This window comes from Sapajus apella, unplaced genomic scaffold, assembly GCF_009761245.1.
Source record: "Sapajus apella isolate SASKATOON/1434 unplaced genomic scaffold, GSC_monkey_1.0 scaffold12, whole genome shotgun sequence".
NCBI classification, from domain to species: domain Eukaryota; kingdom Metazoa; phylum Chordata; class Mammalia; order Primates; family Cebidae; genus Sapajus; species Sapajus apella.
The window spans coordinates 8,520,058-8,541,426 of record NW_022436952.1 but is presented as its reverse complement, the minus strand read 5'-3'; the positions used below and the strand labels follow the sequence as shown (position 1 = coordinate 8,541,426).

Genomic DNA, 21,369 nt, shown 5'->3' with positions numbered 1-21,369 from the left:
CCATGCCCAGCTAATTTTTGTATTTTTTTTTTTTTTTTGAGAGGGAGTTTCGCTCTTTTTACCCAGGCTGGAGTGCAATGGCGCGATCTCGGCTCACCGCAACCTCCGCCTCCTGGGTTCAGGCAATTCTCCTGCCTCAGCCTCCTGAGTAGCTGGGATTACAGGCACGCGCCACCATGCCCAGCTAATGTTTTGTATTTTTAATAGAGACGGGGTTTCACCATGCTGACCAGGATGGTCTCGATCTCTTGACCTCGTGATTCACCCGCCTCGGCCTCCCAAAGTGCTGGGATTACAGGCTTGAGCCACCGCGCCCGGCCTGTATTTTTTTTTAGTAAAGATGGGGTTTCACCATATTGGCCAGGCTAGTCTCGAACTAGTGATCCGCCCCCCTTGGCCTCCCAAAGTGCTGGGATTACAGGCATGAGCTACTGCGCCTGGCCCAAACCAGGCTCTTGAAAGATCCTTTAGCTGGTTTGCTCCTTAACACTTCTTATGATGGGTGTGTGCTTGTCTGGGGGTATGCGTGTCTGGAGTTTCCTAGCATATTCAGATGTAATTATTAAGTGCAGTAGTGAAACAAGGCCCTTTTGCTAATAGTCTAGGTTTTCTTCTTTTTTCTTACTGTGTGGTAAAGAAAATAAGCAGCAGTACTTATTGAGCACATACAGTGCCAGGGATTATACAAGGCAGCCAATACAAGTTACGTGATTTATTCTCCACAGCACTTGCTAGAAGTATATCTTATCTCTGTTTTCCAGAGCAGAAAATCGGCTCAGAAAGGTTAAGTCACTTGCCAAGGTTATACAATAAAGGGTAGTCAGGATTGCGTTGGACCCCAAGCTTATACTCTGTCCCCTACAGCCAAAGAATCCCAGCTTCAAAAAAAGATAAAAAAGGTCCTTAACCTCTTCCACCCACCATAGCGAGAATCTTTGTGGCTGTATGGTCAGAGGTCATCCGTGAACAAGTTGATGCAGATCTGGGGACCTCAGAGTGCTGAGTACAAGTGTGCTGTGTGTAGGCCTCTCTCTCTTGGACCTTTCCTCTGCATGCAGTGAGAGTGCGTGGAACAAGCTCTGCCCTAGGAATGCAGGGGACTGTGCTCAGGTCTTAGTTGTGCTGCTTTTTGGCCGTGTGCGGTGGACAAATCACCATATGAGTCTTGGTTTTCTTCCTTTTCAAATGGGAATTCAATCAGCCATTCATCATATATGTGTTGAATGCCTGCGATTAGCTAAACTCTGTGCTAGCCATGCTCCTGTGGGTTACCTACCAACCAGACAGCCTTTCCTGCCATTAAGGAATCTGCCATCTTATGACCAAGACAGATAGGTAGCAAGTGGTTACAGTGTCCTGTGTTGAATTCCAAAGGAGTAGGTGGAGGGGGATTTGGTGGGGGCAGTCAGGAAAGCATGTTGGGGGAAATGCTGACCCCACGTTGTTGCTGAGGATCCTGTGGAATCATGCGTGTGAGACTGAGTGTAAGTGGCAGAACTTCTTACAGATCCGAGCTGGCGTTGTGTTTCCCGTTTTTCTGACAGTTAATGACCTGGGCTCATATCACTCTTCTGCGACTAAGGTGGGCACAGCAATTTTAGGATACAAAGGTAGAATTAACTCCAGTAGTTTGGTGGTGGTGGTGGTTTTGAGACAGGGTCTCATTCTTCACCCAGGCTGGAGTGCCGTGACGTGACCACAGCTCACTGCAGCCTTGATCTTCTGGGTTCAAGTGATCCTCCCTCCTCAGCCTCCTAAGTAGCTCAGGCTACAGGCATGTGCCACTGTGCCTGGCAAATTTTTTATATTTTTCTGTAGAGATGGGATTTCATTACATTGCCCAGGCTGGTCTTGAATTCCTGAGCTCAAGCAGTCCTCCCACCTTAGCCTCCCAAAGTGCTGGAGTAACAGGCATGAGCCACCACGTCCAGCCTAACGACATTGCTGCCATGATAATCTGGGAGCTTGAAAATGGTCTATTTTTTGAGACTTCCCTATGCAAATGTGACTGAAAAGTACTACTTTCCTCCTTTCCCTTTGCAGGTGTTACAGCACATGAAGGCTGTGCAGGCGGATCAGGAGCGGGAGAGGCAGCGGCGGCTAGAAGTAGAACGTGGTAAGTGGCTGTCCCTCTTGTAGTTACCTTCCAGGTCCTCATCCCTGCCAGTGGATTCTCATGCTTCTGGAGCTGGAATCCAGTAGAAGAGTCATGAAGAACAGTTGCTGGGCGGTGGGGGGACAGCATTGTGGTAGATGGTATCGTCTTTATATGATGAATCTCTCTCCAGTCCTGGCTTCTCTGCTGAGCTTTAGGGCCAGTCAGCTGCGCATATTTCATCTCTGCTTGGAGGGCTGATAGGCATTCCGGTGAAACGTGGCTAAAGCAGATTCCTGATTGCGCTTCAGTCCCTCCCAGTGTTGCCTGTAGTAGGAGATCACTTTTCCTGTAGTTACTCAAGCCAGAAGTAGGAAAAGATGTTAAGACTCCATTTTTTTTCTGTGATTCCCATATCCAGTCTGTCAGCAAGTCCCATATGGGACTGTTTCTCCACCTCCAGTGCCATCTCTAACCAGCCACCATTCTGGGACCACCACAGCACCTTCCAAAATGTCTCCATGACGGTGCCGTCTCCTTCAACTCATTGTCTTCACAACAGTCTGGGAGACCTTTTTAAAACATAAATAATTATGCTGCTACTTTCTTAAAACAAGTGGCATCCCACTGAACTTAGAATAAAATCATACTCACTGACAAGGCCAGTAAACCCACCCTGGCCCTAGCTTGTTTGCCTGCTCTCCGCCAGCCTTGTTTCACACACGAGTGAGTCGTGCCGTCAACTTCAGTTTGAGTACACCAGCTGCAGTCTCAGGGGCTTTGCTGGGTTTCATTGTCCCTTAGTCCCTACCTGCTGGCCTCATAACCCCACGTCTGCTCAAGCGTTGCCTTAGGTTAACTGTAATGCTTTTAGACCACCGGACGAGAGTAACCGTCCTGCTGTCACTCTCATACCCTCTGCTAGTTACTTTCTTTCTTTTTTTTAGTTATTGTTTGAGATGGAGTCTCACTCTGTCGCCCCAGCTGGAGTGCGGTGGTGCAGTCTCAGGTCACTGCAACCTCTACCTCCTGCGTTTAAGCCATTGTCCTGCCTCAGCCTCCTGAGTAGCTGGGACGGCAGGTGCCCCTCTGCTAGTTTCTTTATGGCACAGATCACTGTCATCTTTACATTCACTTGTTTATTGTGTGTCTCCTCTAGAAAGTAAATGAGAGAGACACTGGAACGTGGCCTGTTTTCTCCACTGCTGCATCTCAAACACTTAGAATAACCCCTGCACATAGTAGGTGCTCTGTTGACTGGCTGGCTGATTTCTGAGCCCCTCACTGGAGGACTACTGTGGTTCAAGAAGGGATGTGTACAGTACTGATTACAGGCAGTCCCTGAGGTCATGATGCCCAGATCCCTTATGTGGCATGGCCACTGTGGCAAGACATGGCTGTGTTTCCTCTGACCCCTGCTGCCTTCACCTCCCAGTGGCCCATCTTCCCTAGAGGCTGGGTGGTGTGTGTTCTTGGCATTCCTGGTGCCCAGCTGGAACTTGGAGCTTGTTTCTACATGGAGAAGCAGTGGAAAGCTACAGTCTTACAGTACTGCTATTCAGCAACATTATGGCTGAGATAGGCTATTAAACCCTAAAAGGACATTTAACCATCATTTGTGGCATTCTGGCTTTAGAAAAATATACTTCAGACTTCCAAATAGCTAATTTGGAAATGCATTTTTAGAACCCAATAATTTGGAGGTTGTAATTTGGAAGTTTGTAAACATGCTTGAACTGCTGAGTAAATCTGAATGTGTACCTGTGTTCAGTTCTTAGATTCATGAGTTCAAGTCTAGAGGCTACTCTGACAAACTGTTAGGCTTATTTGTTTTTTAAGAATAGTCAAGTGCAGGCTGGTCCGAGTGCAGTGGTGTTTACAACTAATTGATCACAACCAGTTAGAGATTTCCTTCTTCCTTCTCCACTCCTACTCCTTCAGTTGACTAGCCTTAAAAAAACACAGCAAAACAAACCAGTCTGTGCAATAGTAAGAAAGTAGACTCACTTTTTTAGAACAACGTTGCCATTGTTACTTTTTTTTTTCTTTTCTATTTTTTGAGGCAGTCTCACTCTGTCACCCAGGCTGGAGTGCAATGGCACAATTACCATTCATTGCAACTTCCACCTCCTGAGTTCAGTCAGTCCTCCCACCTCAGCCTCCCAGGTAGCTGGGACTATAGGCATGTTCCAGCACATCTGGCTAATTGTTTCATTTTTTGTAGAGACAGTCTTGCTATGTTGCCCAGGCTAGTCTGGAACTCCTGACCTCAAGTGATACTCCCAACTTCACCTCCCAAAGTGTTAGGGTTATAGGCATGAGCTACTGCTTCTGACCTCATTGTTTCTAACCCTAAACTGGAGTGTTCATTTTCTCTTCTCATTGTCCCCCCATGCCACATTTATTTCTGAAGCTTGGGAAGATAGGAGACCTATAGAAAACTGCCATGTTTTTTCTCTTCATAGCTGAGTTCTAGAAGGCTATCAGTTGCTATCTGAGTTCTGAGTTGGTACCTAATTCTAGAGGAGCACCACTTATCCTCTATGCCTTGCTTAGGTCCTCCTTGTTATTTTACCCTAATTTCTCTGCTGCTTGAGGATAGGAACCTCGTAATCAGAATCCATTCAGCAAACCCTGAGAGCAGCTTCTTTTAGGGAGGGCTACTTCCAGGAGCAGAAGGATGGCTGTTTCCTTTGAATATTTCTTATGTGATCCATGGCACCAGGGTAAAGGTGGCAGAATCTATACTTTTAATCACTTGGGAAAGCAAACTGCTGGAGTGTTTGTGGGAGAGAAGTCAAGTGTTGGTGTGTTTTGTTGCAGAGGCAGAGAAGAAGCGTGAGGCCAAGCAGCGAGCTAAGGAAGCCCAGGAGCGGGAACTGCGGAAGCGGGAGAAGGCAGAAGAGAAGGAGCGCCGGAGAAAGGAGTACGACGCCCTCAAAGCAGCCAAGCGGGAGCAGGAGAAGAAACCTAAGAAGGAAGCGAATCAGGCCCCAAGTAAGTTTGCTGCCTGTCGTAAGGTTCCAGCAGGGGTGCAGTGGAAACGCTCATGTTTCCCGGCATAGACGACTGAGTGAGCAGCCCTGCACACCTTAGTGAGATAAATTACACTAAAGCCTGGGAGTGGATGGGAGGGTTTGGTTACAGGGAATGGGGGACTCTCCTATAGGGAGCTAGTGTCCAGCTGGTTTGTTTCCCTAGCGCCCACATACTTCTGTTCTGGTTAGATGTGTCTTGCAGCATTCCTGGAATAGAGTCTTACTTTTTGTAGAGGTGAGGTTCTAAAACCATTGAGATATGCAAAGATCAGAAATGGTCAAGTTTACTCTTAAAAGGCCCTCACAGCCAGGTTCCGTGGCTCAGGCCTTTAATCCCAGTGTTTTGGGAGGCTAAGGTGGGAAGAGGTCACTTGCACCCAAGACCAGCCTGGGCAACATAGAGAGACCCTGTCTCTACATAAGTTTTTTAAAAATTAGCCAAGTGTAGTGGCACACAGCTGTGGTTCCAGTTACTTGGGAGGCTGAAGCAGGAGGATCATTCAAGACTAGCCTGGGCAACAGTGAGACCCCTCTCTGATTGAACACTGAAGAAATCATTTGGCCTGCATTCAGGGAGCCACATTGTACAGAAAACGCATTTCTGTGTTTCACCTGAATATGTGTAGTTGAATTTCATTAGTGACGTGGCTCCGTGTGCTGCGGAGGATCGGATGCCCACTGGGTTAAAAGGGACCCCTAAGGGAGAGGCAGGTGAGGGAAGGGGCTCAGCACAGAAAGCGGAGGCCTGTGGCCATGCCCCTGCTCACCCTTGTCTGGAGCAGGACAGGGCCACAGGCCTCCATCCTCCTGATCGAACTGGTTTTTAATTTCCTTGTTGAAAATGAAGATCATACCTACTTACAGGGTAGTAATAAGGATTAAATGAGGAAACAGGATCATGCAGTTCCTGGCATTGTGGATGTTCAGTTGAGTTTTTAAAAATTTTGTCTAAAAATCTCAAAACCGATTTTTTTCTAATTAAAAATGTATGTTCATTGCAAAGAATTTAGAAAAGATATCTATATAGATACATATATCAGAAAATGGCAGTCACCTGTACTCTCCCATTCCTGTCAGTCATCACTGCTTACAATATGGCGTATTACCTTTTGGGCTTTTTTATATACACATTATATCATAATAATGACAATAATGATAAATCCTGACCCTTTTTCCTCAAGTGGACAGTACTCTGTCAGCGCTGGATGCCTCCTGATAAGCCCCTCTCTCTGTGATCCCAAGGAGCATGGATCACCGTGTTACCAAGAACTTAGGACCCTGGGGGCTGTGAGCGACATGAGACATGCAGAATGAGTCCCAGTTTCAAATGTACCCCCTTGAGAGCCAAGGGAAAAGGTGTTTCTGTTTTGGTCTCTGGAGACAGTTTTTCTCTTCAGGGCCTGGGGAGTTTTTGCTTGAGAAAGGGGTGTAGGTGGATCTGCATGGAGGAGACTAGCAGAGATTGGCATAGAGCGGGTCTAACTGACAGAACTTGTTTTGTCTACTGTGACTGTTCCTCCAGAATCTAAGTCCGGCTCCCGACCTCGCAAGCCACCACCCCGGAAGCACACTCGTTCCTGGGCTGTGCTGAAGCTGCTGCTGCTGCTGTTGCTATTTTGTGTGGCAGGAGGGCTGGTTGCTTGTCGGGTGACAGAGCTGCAGCAGCAGCCCCTCTGCACCAGTGTGAACACCATCTATGACAATGCGGTCCAGGGTCTACGCCGCCACGAGATCCTCCAGTGGGTCCTCCAGACCGACTCTCAGCAGTGAGCTTGTCCCCAGCACCTGCTGCCTCCCAACCTTGGAGCTTGGATTCCTATGGAATTGGGTTCTGCTGGACACAACCTCTTTTTAGCATCAGACCTACCTGCCATCATCAAATGGCTGCAGATTGGTACATGAGACCTCCTCTTTGTAGGACTTCTTCATTCCTTAGTCAGGGTTCCCTGGTGGAATGAGGAGAAATGGGAGGTGGTGGGGGGGGCAGTTACCTGCATGCCTAAAGGAGTAGGCTTGGGGGTGGGGAGAGAGAAAACATAGCCTTTTCTAGTTGTTTTACAAAGCTGTGTAAAGGCAAGGCTCGTTTCTACTAAATGGTCAGCTGTCACTACATTTATACTTTTGTATGTCACAAACCCTTTCTTTCATTCCTCCCTGGGCAATCAGGGCAGATCAGAAGTTTTTGGGGACTAGGACACCACACTCAGTAAATCCAATCTAAATGGTGGGGAGGGGTATTCCTGTTTTCTTTAGGACCTCAGAGATGTAAGCATTTTAGCCATACAAAATATCTGGCTGTGAAAGGGACTTCATGGCCATCCAGTCCAATATAACACACTTGCAGGCAGAGAAACTGAGGCCTTCCATGACTTGCCTAGTCTCCCAGCTAGTTTGAGGTAAAACTGGATTCCCACTCTGACATTCTTTCTTTCCATCATTTTCCGTCCTTTGTAATGTCCTGAGAGACTAGAACTCACACCAGAATTATTTCTCAGGTGGAGCATAGCATCTTTCATAGTAGACAGATTTCATGACTCAGACATAGAAATCTCTTGCCATCATCAGGTCTTAGGCAGCTCCTGTGGAGTCCTGCCCAACTTATGTGGCTTCCATAAAATGGCAACAGTCCAGGCTCCTTGCCTCAATTTTAGAGCATTAACTCCCTAATTGCCAGTAAGCAAGGAGGTGGATCTCTGCACATCTACACTGTCTGTGACAGCTCTAGTTGTACTTGGTGTGACTAAATACCTCAAAGGCATCCTGCTTTTGCAGGTTTTGAAGTATCAGCTTCATAGGACACTGAGGTTTAGAATTGTTTGATTCTAGACCATAAATGAAGGGAATAAATGGAAACAGAGGAAATGTTTGATTCTAGACCATAAATGAAGTGAGTAAATGGAAACAGAGGAAATGAAGGGAAACAAGGAGCATCATGGAGCTGAAACGTGGTGCATCACCCAGTGACTAGCACAAACAAGGATCGCACTGTCCATTCTCTTGTCTGCTAGATTAAGTATTTTCTTGCCTCCTTTGCTTCATCTTTTCACAACAGCCAGATGGAGGGATCAGAAATGACTGTGTCATGGTGCTCATTCACTGAAGACTCCCAGTTGCAAGCTCCTTGCCTCCCCCGGAGGGAGCAAGAAGCCGTCATAGTTCAGAGACAGAGAGGGCAGGGTCCAGCCTTCTAGCCCTAGTGACCTGTTCGGATGGGACTGCCACTCATGACCATCCTGGTACTGGAAGAAAGGACTTTGTTAATCTTCTCCCCCATAGCTCTGCTGCGTAGGTCTACATCATACTCAGAATCACTACACATTCCCTTAGTCTTCCTTCGAGCTCCAGAGCCGTTGGTACAAATGCTTTATTGAAACTAAATACGTAATACATACAATGAGATAAGACAACATAGAAGTCCGCATAGTTATATCCTGTTCCTTGGCCGGTTGAGGCAGCTCAGTGGCTGAGCCCCGTCAAGCCAATCCGCAGCTTCACTCACGACTTCGAGATTTGATGCTAATTCTTTTGGATTTCTTATTAAATACGTGTCTGAGTGGACTGTCTTTGTTCCTTTGTGTTTTGAGGGCTGGCTGGGTAGGAGTGGGGGTGGTTTGTCTGTGGCAGTTAATTTTTGCCAGCAGAGGAACATAAAATGCCGAAGGTAGGTGGCAGTATTTCAGTCTCTGCCCCAGTTGATGGGCAGAGAGACTGGGCCTCACCTAGGCTTGTGCTCCAGGTGCTGCCAGTCTCTTCACTGCAGTCAGACTCTGAGGTTGGGGAGGTGGAAGTCTCCAGCTTTTCATCCTCATCCCTGAAGGCTAGAATTAGTCAGCACTATCTAAAGAGAGATCTGGCTGTAAAGCAGTCATCTGAAGGTAGATACGCCTGGATAGCTCTGGTCCAACACGGCGAGAGGTGGATGTCACACCTTCTCCACGGCGCACCTGTATGTCTGCAAGCAGATTCTGGCGTTCTTGCTCCGAAAAACACTGCCGATAAGCCTGGAAGTGGTAGATGACCTCTTAATATGGTATCGTCCATGGTGATCCCTTCTCCACGAGCATGGAGGGTGCTACACTTGGCTTGGGGCATGAGAACCTGTCCTTCCTCCCTGAGTCAGTGTTAACAACTCTGATCTTAGCAGACCTGCGCTGCTGACCTGTGAGGCTTTCATGGGCCCTCAACACTTGTCCAAGGACATCAGGGGGCCCACAGACCCCACCAGTAATGGGCAGTGACCCCAGAGCCCTGGAGCAGCATACCTGTACCAGAAGCTGTGGGGAGGGATAGGCATCCACAACTGCGCTGGCCATTTCCAGGCTGACTCGGTTCAGCTGCTGAATCTGTCTCCTCCAGACCAGTGAGAGTCCCCTGCCAGCACGGTCCACCTTCACCCCTCCAGCCCAGTCACTCTCCACACAGAAGGAGAACGTAGTTTCATCTCGGAGCTTCCTGCAACAGCACAGTTAGAGAGCTGTAAGTTGCTCCTTACTCTACTATACCTGTTCCCTCAAGTGGAACTGAAAAATTGACCTTGGAAGAGGTGGGCGCCATGTTACAGCCGGCCTATTGTGCCTTTGACAATTTGCTCACTTTGTTCCCAGGTATAGTGCCAGTTGCTGATTTCCTTTAAAAACTATATCTAGTTCATTTTAGTAGAAGAAGAGGTGCCAGATTCTTTTAATATTTGGCAGTCTGGAGTCTTATTTCTGGTTCTTCTAACTGCTAGGAGCTTAGACAAGTCAATCTCTTCAGGCCTCAGTTCCCTCAAGTATAAAATAAGGGACATGGATGGGATTGCCTCTGAGGTCATTTACTCATTTTAAATTCTGACAATGAACACTCCTTGAACTAAGAAAGCTAAATATTTGCTTTCCTAGTGCTTATAACATTGTGATCTGACCTGTAATTAATCCTGGTTACTTGGCCTATGGTAACCTGGCCTATGATATCAACCTGCAGAACAGAACGCTTACACATAAGCAAAAGGAGAATATCTGAAAAGGGGCTGAGCTTGGGGATTCCTCCCAAGAATCCCCAGCATGAGGTTAGCTCCTTCTGCCTCAAGCTTGAGAGAGAATGGGCTGACTGCAGAGATGAGGAGAAAGGGACATTTGCTTTGACTGCAAGAACCATGGTAAAGGACAAGGCCCGGCATGGAGGTTGGACTTGCTGGGGGTGCTCACTTGAAGGGCGTCTCAGCCACAGCCTTTGTGAATGCACATGCGAAGTCAGCCAACTCTTTCCAGCTCCGCACAATTTGAGCCTGGGCTTCCGTGTGTAGCTGCAGATCCACCAATGCCTAGAAACCCAAAAGCAACGATGGACTGGAAGGGTGGAGGGATTAGCTGTAAGTCACTATCCACTGAAGCTATACCCTAGCCCCTTGGCTCCCTGTTTGGCACCTTCTCTCCTACTCAGTGCCTGGGCAGAAAGCAGTATGCAGCAGGCATTTTATTCTCTATCGGTAGCAAATCTCCTTAGGTGACCAGTGAGTACCCAGCCCGGTTCAGGCAACAGGATGTTCTTACCTCTTCCACGTCTACCCTGGATACCATGGACCCTGTGCTGGCCTCTGGGTGTCTCTGCTGCTTCTCCTTCGTCTGTTTATTTGTTCCCTGTTTCCCTCTTCTTGGAGGATTCTGAGCACTGGTGCAGGGGAGGAAATCAAAGAAGGACAGCAGCTCCAGGCTGAACTCAGGCAGATGTGCAAGAAGACTAGCCCAGAGCATCCTGCTGGGCTTGTTAGATATGGGCTACCTTGCAGAATCTGTGATGAATAAACTCACCCCTCTTGGCCCAAGAGCTGCCCCTTTGAACATGTAATTATCAGGGCAAATCCAAACCTGAAGCATTTGTCTTGATCCACAATCACCAGTGACAAAGTTTTCCCTGCTGTCCTTGCTGTGATATCAGTTACAAAGCCCTGAAATGTTTTCTTCTCTTTCCTAGTGCTGTCCAGCCTTCCCTGCATGAAGGGGCAGAAACTGCATTAATTCTTGCTTCCTAGTAAGAGTCGGCCCTCTGTTCCATGTCCTCCCACCCTCTGGCTCTGCCCACCTGCTTTCCGTTGTAGATCATGGACACAAATGCCTCTGCCCGGAGCAACACCAGGACTATTGGCTCCTCCACCCAGTCCTCTCCGTCCTGCCCCAGGAGCACAGCACAGGGAGGGAGGTCAGCAGGTATTGAGCACCTGTGAGAGTGGCCCAGGGCTTCCAGGTGAATGAACTAACTCCCACACCTGTGCATTATCCCTTTCTTCTGGATTGAAGTCACTGTGGCAAGAAACAATGATGCAGTCCCTCCCACCCCTCAATTGTTCAGTCCTGGTGCCCTGCCTCTCAGAGACAGCGAATAAAAAAGGGACATAGCAAGTTGAAAGGGGCTGGGAAGTAATTGCCAATTTGTTCTGTACATTTTGAATGGGGGGGTGGAGAGAACGGAAACTCTTCCAAAGGATTTAGTACAGGTAAATGACTCTGGCTTTGAAGGTAGATGCTATGAGCTGAGTGGCCCTTACAATCACATAGTTTTTTTTTTTTTTGGGGGGGGGGTTTTGTGTGTGTGACAAAGACAAGAATCATAAGGGAGACATCAGTCTATGAGAGCAATTCCTCTTTATCACAGGGCATAATCAAAGTCAAGACTGCCTCAAGGCCAACAATCCTCCAGCAGTACAGTATTATAGAGTAATTGGGGAGCGGGACTTTTATAGAAAGTTTCCTGACTGGGTCCCTCATAAGCAAAAGCAAGACCCATACTACAGCAAAGTGTAGATGGGAGGAGCTCTGGGTTCTCGATCCCATTGTGGTCCTCAACAAGGCGTTTAACTTTTCTGAGCTCCAGTTTCCCCACCTGTGATGTGGGGTGAAGTCCTACCTTATAGGATGACTGACGGAAACACAAGAGAGAATGTGGGAGTGCCTTGACTGGGTAAGCTGCTCTATGAATATAAAGGCTTGCTAATACTACCCCAGAGTAAAAAGTGTGGGTAACTGTCCTATGTTACTGAGGAAGTTATCCAAAAAAGAAATCAAAGAGAGGAAAACAAAATCTTTTCTTTTTTTATACCAGATGCTTCTGGTGAGATAAAAAAGAATCTTAGCACCAGGCACAGTGGCTCACACCTGTAATCCCAGCACTTTGGAAGGCCGAGGCAGGCAGATCGCTTGAGCTCAGGAGTTCAAGAACAGCCTGGGCAACATGGCAAAACCCCACCTCTACCAAAAATACGAGCTCCACTCTGCTCTGTGATCTCTACAAAAATCATAGGGCCCACGTCTTCTGGCTCCCAGCTGGGTGTCACCAGCGGGGAACCCTAAAAGAGGACTAGTAGGAAGGAAGAAAGCGAAGTCAGGGTATTTTTCCCTGGCTTCCTCCCAGTGGGGTCACCTAAGGTTTGCTGCCCCCTCTATGGCAGCTCATAGCTTCTCTCAAGGTGGCCCTCTCTCCATTTCTCTCTCCTGGATTTTGTTAACCACTCCCACCCCTCATCCCTTCAGGCATAGGAATATTAACAGCTGTGCCAGCGGTTCTCAAACAGGAGTGATCTTTCCCCACAAACGACCCCTGATATGTCTGCAGAATTTGTTATTGTCATGACTGAGAGGGGTATATTGGTGGCCAGTGGCCAGGGATGCTGCTCAACATTTTGCACATCACAGGACAGCCCTCAAAACAGAGTTCTCCAATCTAAAATGCCAATACTGAGGTCGAAAAGCCCTGAGTTGTGCTGTTACCCTGAGGTACCATGCTGTCCCTGGTAGCTTCCTTGTACCCTGCCCATGCCTTGGGCAAACAGTCCCTTTATTCAATCTTTCTTCAATTACCCTGAGTTGAATGTGCCATCTGTTTTCCTGCTGGGGCCCTGACTGATAAGTATCATTTTTTAAAAAAAAGCATATTTATCCTGTAACTGTAAGGGGAGGAGGGGGAAGAAATGTCAGCCGGAAAACCCCTACCTCAGATGTTTCAGCCCTTCTCCTCCAAGTGACACTGCAAGGCACGGCCTGCGCCTCAATCACACAGCGGCACTCCATGGACTGCAGTGCTCCCAGGAGCTGCCCCCCACCTTCCATCTGTAAAAGCACTGCAACAGATGGAAAAGGGACTGTCAGTGGGTGGTCCAGAAAGCAGATAACTCAGCAAAGGACAAAGACACATGCAAGGACCTGGATCCAGCACCACAGTGATGTGTTTTAAGCATTCCTCTGGCCTCTGGGCTTTCATCCTGGTTACCGGTGCTGCCTTCTGTCTTTCCCGTCGTCTCAGGGTGCTTTCCTTCTGCCTTGCTTGTCTCTGCTGCTGGCATCCCTGTGAGCCTCTTCCCTGGACCTTCTGACTCTGCTTAGTTTTCTTTTGGGGTGGGAGGATTTCAGAATTTGTTTTGGTTACTGCCAAGCTGCTGCTCTGGCCAGGGCAGGTAGACTGGTAGGCTGGAAGCTGACGGCATGGATCTAAGATTGGGTCCTTGTTATCTAATGCACTCCTCTCTGGAGTATCGTGGAGGGGAACTTGAGGGATCTTTGAAAAGGGCTGCTTTTTCCAGTCACATGACACACCTTCATTATTTTGATGATCCAAAACACTTTTAATTAGGGAGCTAGAGTCCTCAGGGCTCAGTTGCCTGTGGGTCAGAAACTTACATATAAGCCTCTGAGCTAGAGGAACAGATTCTTCATCCTCACTTCCACTGCTTAGCAAACTGACTGGCTGTGTTTCTGTGACAGTTTCAGCTGTGTCTGGGGCAGGTGGTGAATCTTTCAAGCCTGGTGATGGAGGACAGGAGGCCTCAGAATCTGAGATGTCAACCACTACAATCTTCTCTTCCCTTTCAGGCTGTCTCCTCTTTGTTGAAGGTTCCTTCTTCAGAAAGGCAAATGTTGGCAACTCCTCAGAGTCACTATCACCAGAATCCAGTGAGGGTGATGACTTCTTCAGAGCCATCAGTATGTGCCATCAAATCATTCCCTGAAAGGAAAAGAGATATACGACACAGACTGGAGTATTCAATTCAGTCCGCTAGCTGTCTTCCATAGCCAAGCTTTATGAAGAAAAATATAAGATCTAGATAATACAGAAACAGAGAAATATGACATGGCCCCAACACATTCTATCTGGAACTCTAACTCCTGGTAGTCTAACAGGAATCCTCCTCAAATTCTTTCCAGTTGACAACAAAGTAGAGTTACCATTACAAAATTTGAATGGGGGCTAGTAACAAGATTTAACACCTCCACCCTCTTGTTGATCTCCACATTTGAAATGGAGATGTCAAAAATTACCCTTTTTTTTTTTTCTTTTGAGATGGAATCTCACTCTGCCGCCCAGGTTGGAGCGCAGTGGCATAATCTCAGCTACTGCAACCTCTGCCTCCCAGGTTCAAGTGATTCTCCTGCCTCGGTCTCCTGAGTAGCTGGGATTACAGGCATGTGCCACCACACCTGGATAATTTTTGTATTTTTAGTAGGGACAGGGTTTCACCATGTTGGCCAGGCTGGTCTTGAACTTCTGACCTCAGGTGATCTGCGAGCCTTGACCTCCCAAAGTGCTGAGATTACAGGTGTGAACCACCACACATGGTCAAAAGTTGTTTTTGTTTTTTTAAACTGAGATAAAGGCTGGGCATGGTAGCTCATGCCTATAATCTCAGCACTTTAGGAGACCAAGGCAGAAGGATCACTTAGGCCCAGGAGTTGGAGATCAGCCTAGGCAACATAGTGAGAACTCAACTCTACAAAAAAAAAAAATACAGCTGGATGTGGTGGCTCACATCTATAGTCTCAGACACTCAGGAGGATGAGGTGGGAGTATTGCTTGAGCCTGGGAGGTCAAGCCTGCAGTGAGCTGTGATTGTACCACTGTACTCCAGCTTGGGTGACAGAGTGAGACCCTGCTTCAAAAGGAAAATAAAATAAAAAGACATATAATTCGCACATCATAATATCCTTTGAAAAGTGTACATTCAGAAGTTTTTTAGTATATTCACAATGTTGTGCAACCAGCATCATTTATTTTCATCACCTCAAAAAGAATTCCTGCAGCCATTAAGCAGTCACTGTCCATTTCCTCCCTCTCCCCAGCTCCTGGCAACCATAAATCTCTCTATGCATTTGCCTATCCTGGATATTTCATATAAATAGAATCACACAATATGTGGCCTTTCATGACTGGCTTTTTTCACTTAGCATAATGTTTTCAAGGTTTATTTATGATGTAGCCTGTATCAGTACTTATTGCTTTTTATAACTAATATTCCATTGTATGGATATGCTACATTTTGTTTATCCATTAATCACTTGGGACATTTGTTTCCTCTTTTTTTTTTTTTTTTTTTTTGGCTATTTTAGTGGGGGTATGTTTTCAAATCCCTTGCGTGTATATACCTAGGAGTAGAATTGCTGGGTCATGTGCAAAGCTAATCATTCCTTGAATATTTACTAACGCTGTAGGTATGACCCAAGAGGAGACATGTAACCTGCCTAGGTCTCAGTTTCTTTCTTAGTAAAACAGGGACAATAACAGCACCCATTTTATAAGGTGGTGAAAATTAAATGAAATAATGCATCCACCGCGCTAAGTACAGTATCTGGCACACAGCTGGCTGGGTAAAGTAAGCTGAATGACTAAGCAGGGGGCCTCATCTCTTCCCCTTCGCTTGGGCTCTGCTGACATCTCAAATGAGGGGAGTGGGACAAGCGGGCCCCTGCCCGATAAGCTCTGCGCCTCTCAGGCTGGCGGTCCGCTGCAGAGACTCCTGGACGCCCTGGCCACCAAGACGCTGCAGACTAGTCCTCAGGAGGCAAGCCCTGCCCAACCCCCTGGCCCGCGACCGGGGATACTCACCGGCAACTTCTCCCGCCTCTCTTTCAACTGCCACGCAGGACCCGGAAGTAGAGCTGCTGATATCGGAAGTAGAACCTTTTGGGAATCGGAAGTTGGTGAACGCAAGCATGGCGTCGGCGGTGCTGGCGCTGAGGATCCGGACAGCCGGTAATGGGACGCGGTAGTCAGAGCAGGGCGAGCAGGGGAGGCAGAGTAGAGATCCAGCAGGGAGGGAAGGAGGTGACATTAATTTCTGCAGAGGACCCCGAATGCAAGGGGAAGTCTGTGGGGCACTCCAGGTTTGAGGGCCGGCTGTCGCTGGTCACGTGACACACCCTGAGTGAAGCCGTGGGTGGGGGAGTTTGAGGAGCACTTGTCCTTCCCCTCCCTCAGGAGCACGGACGGCGTCCTTGTCGGTTGGGGGTTTGGGTGGATCCTTCCTTTCTGTGTAGAAGCATTAGTAACATTGGCACACTGGGGCTGAAAAAGTTCATCTTAATCATTCCACAGATTAAGGTCTTACTTTGTGCTAGACACAGAGGTAGGTGTTTGGATAATATGCAGAAAACGTGAAGACAGTAGGCCTCTAACTCCCGAACGGTTCCTTCTGGTGCATAAGCCAATAAATGAACACATAAAATAGTTGTAAACTGGCAAGTGCTGTGAAGAAAGAGTGTGTGTGTGTGTGTCTTTTTTTAGATTGGATGGTGAAGGAAGTCCTCTGAGGTCCTCTGAGGAGATAATATTTAAGACCCAAAGAATGACAGAAGGCGTGCAGTGGCTCATGGCTGTAATTCCAGCACTTTGGGAGGCTGAGGCGGGCAGATGACTTGAGCCCAGGAGTTCAAGACCAGCCTGAGCAACGTGTCAAAACCCCGTCTCTACAAAAAATACAAAAATTAGCTGGGTGTGGTGGTGCGTGCCTGTGGTCTCAGACACTTAGGAGGCTGAGGCGGGAGGTCGAGGCTGCAGTGAGCTGTGTTCATACCACTGCACTCCAGCCTGAGTGACAGAATGGAGCCTTGTCTCAAAAAATAAAAAAAGAATTACAGGACAGTTAGCCCTGTGTAGAGTGAGGGACAGGAGAGTGACTTGAGCCAGTTTTATGTTTTGAGATGCGAACTATTGCTCTTATGTAAATTTAAAGGGGATAGGAGTAGAAATGAGGAAATCAGATGGAAAGCTATAATAGCAGTTATGAGGAGAGATGATTTAGCCAAAGTGTTTGTGGTGGCAGTGAACTGGGAGGAAAATGGATGAATTTGAGATCTGTTTTGGAGTTAGTAGCATCCACAGAGCTTGCTGGTGAACTGGGTATGTGAAGTCAGTAAAGAGAAGGGATCTGCAGTGACTGTGGTTTCTGCCTAAGCAACTGGTTGGATGGTGACATCATTTGCTTTGAGGAGGAGAATGGGGAGTAGGATGAAAGATTTGTGAATGAGATAATGTAAGTAAAGTAAAAGCCTAGTTCCTGAGCTTAGTAAGTACATGAATGAATGATTAGATGTTTAGAGGTAGGTATATCCTGGTCCTGGGCATTTAACCTGTTGTCTTTCAAAGTCCTTATCACTGGTCCTTTGCCCCAACTAGTCTCTTTGTCATGGAAATGTCAGAAACTCAGGCTTCAGGAACCTCTGAACTTACAGGCTTCAGAGACACACAAGGCTTCTCTAATGACACTGACATGGGCCTTAAATCATGGCTGTGTCTGGAGACCTCTGCAGGCAAGGACTTCCACCCCTAGGCTTGTCGTACAGCAAGGGACTACGATCTTAGTTGAATTTTAGTTCATTTTACTTTTTCAAATGAATGGCATTGAGCTCTTTGGAATGAGTATGAAGAGGTCAGATTAACAAGGGCATGTGTGCGTCATGGTTGGACCTCTGCTTGATGGACTTTGGGAAGAAAGGGCCTAGCCTTCTGAAATGGCCAGGACCCTGTGGGAGCCACCCTTAGACCAGCTGCCCTTTTGGTTTTCTAGTGTTTGATGTGCAGTGGATGAGTGGGTAGCTAAGAAAGTTGTGGGTGAGGCCAGGCACAGTGGCTCATGCCTGTAATCCCAGCACTTTGGGATCACCTGAGGTCAGGAGTTCGAAACCAGCCTGACTAACATGGTGAAACCCCATTTCTACTAAAAATACAAAAAATTAGCCAGATGTGTTGGCACGCGCCTGTAATCCCAGCTGCTTCGGAGGCTGAGGCAGAAGACTCGCTTGAACCCAGGAGGCGGAGGTTGTAGTGAGCTGAGATCGCGCCATTGCACTCCAGCTTGGGCAACAAGAGCGAAACTCTAACAAAAAAAAAGTCATGGGTAAGGCTGAAGCAGAAGTCTCTCTGGATGTGCTGGGCTCCCCAGGTCTGTTCTGGCCCCTCCAGGGTGCATGAGGATGAGCGAGCTTCTGAAGCAGGCAGCTCTGTGGTGTCCATTTCTCCTTAGCACATTCAGACTGAATGTGTCAGGACCCAGAACACCTAATGTTTATTTTTTTCCATTTATATTTCACTGCTCCCCTCACCTCCCCCAAAAGGAGAAGGCCAAGGACTTACATTCCTTAACACACTCAGTGACACTTCTGCTCCCCTGACACATCTTTCTCATCTCCCCACTGCCTCTCACCTCTCAGCAAGTGGCCCATTGAGGCAGAAAGAGTTTGAGCCTGTCTGTCTGAACAGTGTTTCTGTTTTCTCTGCAGTTACATCCTTGCTGAGCCCCCCTCCGGCTACAGCTCTTGCCGTCAGATATGCTTCCAAGAAGACGGGTGGTAGCTCCAAAAACCTCGGTGGAAAGTCATCAGGCAGACGCCTGGGCATTAAGAAAATGGAAGGTGAGGATGTGCCTTGGCTTCCCCTTCCCAGCTGCACCTTGTCCTGGTGTTCCTTGCGAGAGCAGAAAAACCCTGAATGTGCCTGGCCCTGTTCTTTCTCACCATCGTAACTGGCTCCAGATTAAAGGAACAGATAAGATCGGAGGAAAGGTCATCAGGTGGGTGGCTGTGAGCCACAGCCATGTGATTAGAGATAAGAGCTGCTGGGTGGCAGATCCTGTACTTCCTGTGTTGGACTGTCTGGGAGTTGCTTTTGGCCAGGGGCAGGCTTGGAGGTTGGTGTGCAGCCTTTAGGCCATTGTGTTTTGTTGGTAGTTTGCTACACTGCCCCAATCACTGTGGGTTTCTCTTCTAGGACACTATGTTCATGCTGGGAACATCCTTGGAACACAGCGCCAGTTCCGCTGGCACCCAGGTGCCCATGTGAGTTGCTCTGTTGCTGCCCCCCTTTTTCTTTTTCGAGGATGACCTCTCCGTGCCCCTAAGCATGGTAATAACAGTTGAATGCACTGGATGCTTACCAAATGGCAGGCATTGTGCAGATACCCATGCCTGCATGATCTCATTTCTTCCTTACCACATTCCTGTGAGGCGGGTATTGTCCCCATGTTACAGGTGAAATGCCAGAGGCTTAGCAGAGGTGGGAGGAGCAAGTGGCTGCTGGGATTTGCACCAGGTCTGCCTAACTCCCAGATCTCCGTGTTTTGCCTTGGTATCGCATTGGCCTGGTATTCTTGATTCTCCTTCTAACCCTCAGTTCTTGGAGGACAAGATACCTGGTGATTTTAAATATTTTTTTAGTCTTGGGAAACTAATTTCAATTTATTAGTTTTTCATTATGTCTAAGAATTCTTCCTTTGCATAAACTTACTTGTTGAAAGTTGAAAGATAGCTTGAATTTAATGAAATAGAATTCGGTGTGCCAGAAATTAGGTCCATACCAGGTAGGGGTTTCAGTTTCAGCAAGTTGGCATGATTTTTATGGGGCAGGACAGTTCTTTGTTACAAAGACAGAACGATACTGAACTTTTCACATTGATTTAAATATTAGTTTCTTTTGTAAACAGTTTCCCCTCCCCTGCTCCTTTTCGGATAACATTAGTAGGTACAAAAAGTCTGATAATAACCTGTATTTATTTCAGAGATGCTAATTTATATATGTGAATCGATTATAGATGTAGTAGCTTTGCCTTTTAAAACTTAAGACATTAGATTTGTAGCTATGTCAACAACAATCAAAGCTAACATATTTTGAACTAGACACTATTCTAAGCCCTTTATGATTGTTGACCACTAATCCTCAAAATGACCCTGTAAAGTAATAAATATTATCCCCATTTGACATATGAAACAATAAAGGCACAGTGAAGTAACTTACCTAAGACCACACAGGAGTAAGTGGCAGTGCTGGGATTTGAACCAGGCATTCTGGCTCCAGAGCCCATTCTTTTAATCAGAGAGACAGACAGTAGTGCTGGACTACCTGGGTAAAATTTGCTACACATCCAGCCTGAAGTTCTAAAGGAAAAGCTAAAAGATACAGTTAAAAACTGTATATACAACACAGTTTAACTTCTCTGCTTCATATTTCTCATCTGAAAAATGATGTTGGAAATAATACCTCTTTCACAAGGTGAGGATTAAATGACTTCATTGCATGGGAATTAGCTGATGGAATAGTATGATTATTAGCATATGCATTAACCATATATAGCTTTGGTCTGTATTTTCCATAGAGCCTAAACTTGATAGATCACTATCTAGATGAAAATTTACATCAAACTACTGTTTTAATATGACAGTTCTAGTGTTTTTTAAGTCTAAATGAAGATATAGGGCATCTTCCTGGGTTTTAGGATTTGTCCAGTGTGGCTTCTGACCAGCTGCATAGACGTGGCTCCAGGTGACAGCTCCCCTGGGACTGAGCAGTGACCCGTGTTGGCTGTTGGAGCTTTCTTTTCCCTCCTTTGTTATGAGTCAGTAAAGAAGCAGAAGGTGTGAAAGTGCCAGCCAGTGGGAAAGGGAACCTGAGATGGAGCTCTCTGATCCCTCTCTTTGGCACCAGGGCTTGACTCTGTGTGAGAACTATGTCCCAAAAACCTGGGACAGACCACCTTGCTGACCAGCTGACCAGCTCTGTGTGTTGCAGGTGGGTCTTGGGAAGAATAAATGTCTATATGCCCTGGAAGAGGGGATAGTCCACTACACTAAGGAGGTCTACGTGCCTCATCCCAGAAACATGGAGGCTATGGATCTCATCACCAGGCTGCCCAAGGGTGCTGTGCTCTACAAGACTTTTGTCCACGTGGTTCCTACCAAGCCTGAGGGCACCTTCAAACTGGTAGCTATGCTTTGAAGTCCTGTTTGAGGTCATTGGACAGAGACCGGAGCCCAGGTGACAGGAGATGGTGATACCAGAAGTCAAGGATTGGGGCAATGACACAGCCTCCCGAGGAAGATGTCTGCTTGATGGTGACTCTGCAGGAGACTCTGAAGTGACTGCTGGGAAACCCTTTGGGAGACCTGACCTGAGACCAAAAATAAAGTGAACCAGAGTCATGAACGTATGCTATTCAGGGACACA

At 47.2% G+C, this 21,369-nt stretch overlaps 3 protein-coding genes across 6 annotated transcripts in view; 2 read left to right on the top strand and 1 right to left on the bottom strand.

Annotated features, from left to right (window-relative positions):
• LRRC59 (leucine rich repeat containing 59) overlaps positions 1–8,691 on the top strand; it is a 16,334-nt gene extending 7,643 nt beyond the window's left edge. Inside the window, exons 5-7 of the mRNA XM_032279985.1 lie at positions 2,044–2,116; positions 4,919–5,092; positions 6,656–8,691. Coding sequence (XP_032135876.1) covers positions 2,044–2,116; positions 4,919–5,092; positions 6,656–6,903 — 495 coding nt within the window. The 3' untranslated portion in view covers positions 6,904–8,691. The remainder of the gene's footprint in view (positions 1–2,043; positions 2,117–4,918; positions 5,093–6,655) is intronic.
• Positions 8,480–16,106, bottom strand: EME1 (essential meiotic structure-specific endonuclease 1). Of its 2 annotated transcripts, none has more exons than XM_032279983.1 (9): positions 15,982–16,106; positions 13,308–14,106; positions 13,098–13,225; positions 11,194–11,280; positions 10,980–11,101; positions 10,665–10,824; positions 10,320–10,435; positions 9,396–9,585; positions 8,480–9,134 (listed from the first exon to the last, which is right to left on the bottom strand). In XM_032279983.1, exons 2-9 carry the CDS (start codon positions 14,080–14,082, stop codon positions 8,958–8,960), a joined length of 1,755 nt encoding a protein of 584 aa, XP_032135874.1. In that variant the 5' UTR covers positions 14,083–14,106; positions 15,982–16,106; the 3' UTR covers positions 8,480–8,957. The 2 variants fall into 2 exon arrangements, with proteins under 2 accessions (XP_032135874.1, XP_032135873.1); XM_032279982.1 differs by having other exon boundaries at positions 10,665–10,782.
• Positions 15,480–21,369, top strand: MRPL27 (mitochondrial ribosomal protein L27). Of its 3 annotated transcripts, none has more exons than XM_032279987.1 (4): positions 16,048–16,128; positions 18,654–18,785; positions 19,141–19,208; positions 20,935–21,367. In XM_032279987.1, exons 1-4 carry the CDS (start codon positions 16,089–16,091, stop codon positions 21,139–21,141), a joined length of 447 nt encoding a protein of 148 aa, XP_032135878.1. In that variant the 5' UTR covers positions 16,048–16,088; the 3' UTR covers positions 21,142–21,367. The 3 variants fall into 3 exon arrangements, with proteins under 3 accessions (XP_032135880.1, XP_032135878.1, XP_032135879.1); XM_032279988.1 differs by having other exon boundaries at positions 16,059–16,141; positions 20,935–21,369; XM_032279989.1 differs by lacking the exons at positions 19,141–19,208; positions 20,935–21,367 and having other exon boundaries at positions 15,480–16,141; positions 18,654–18,742.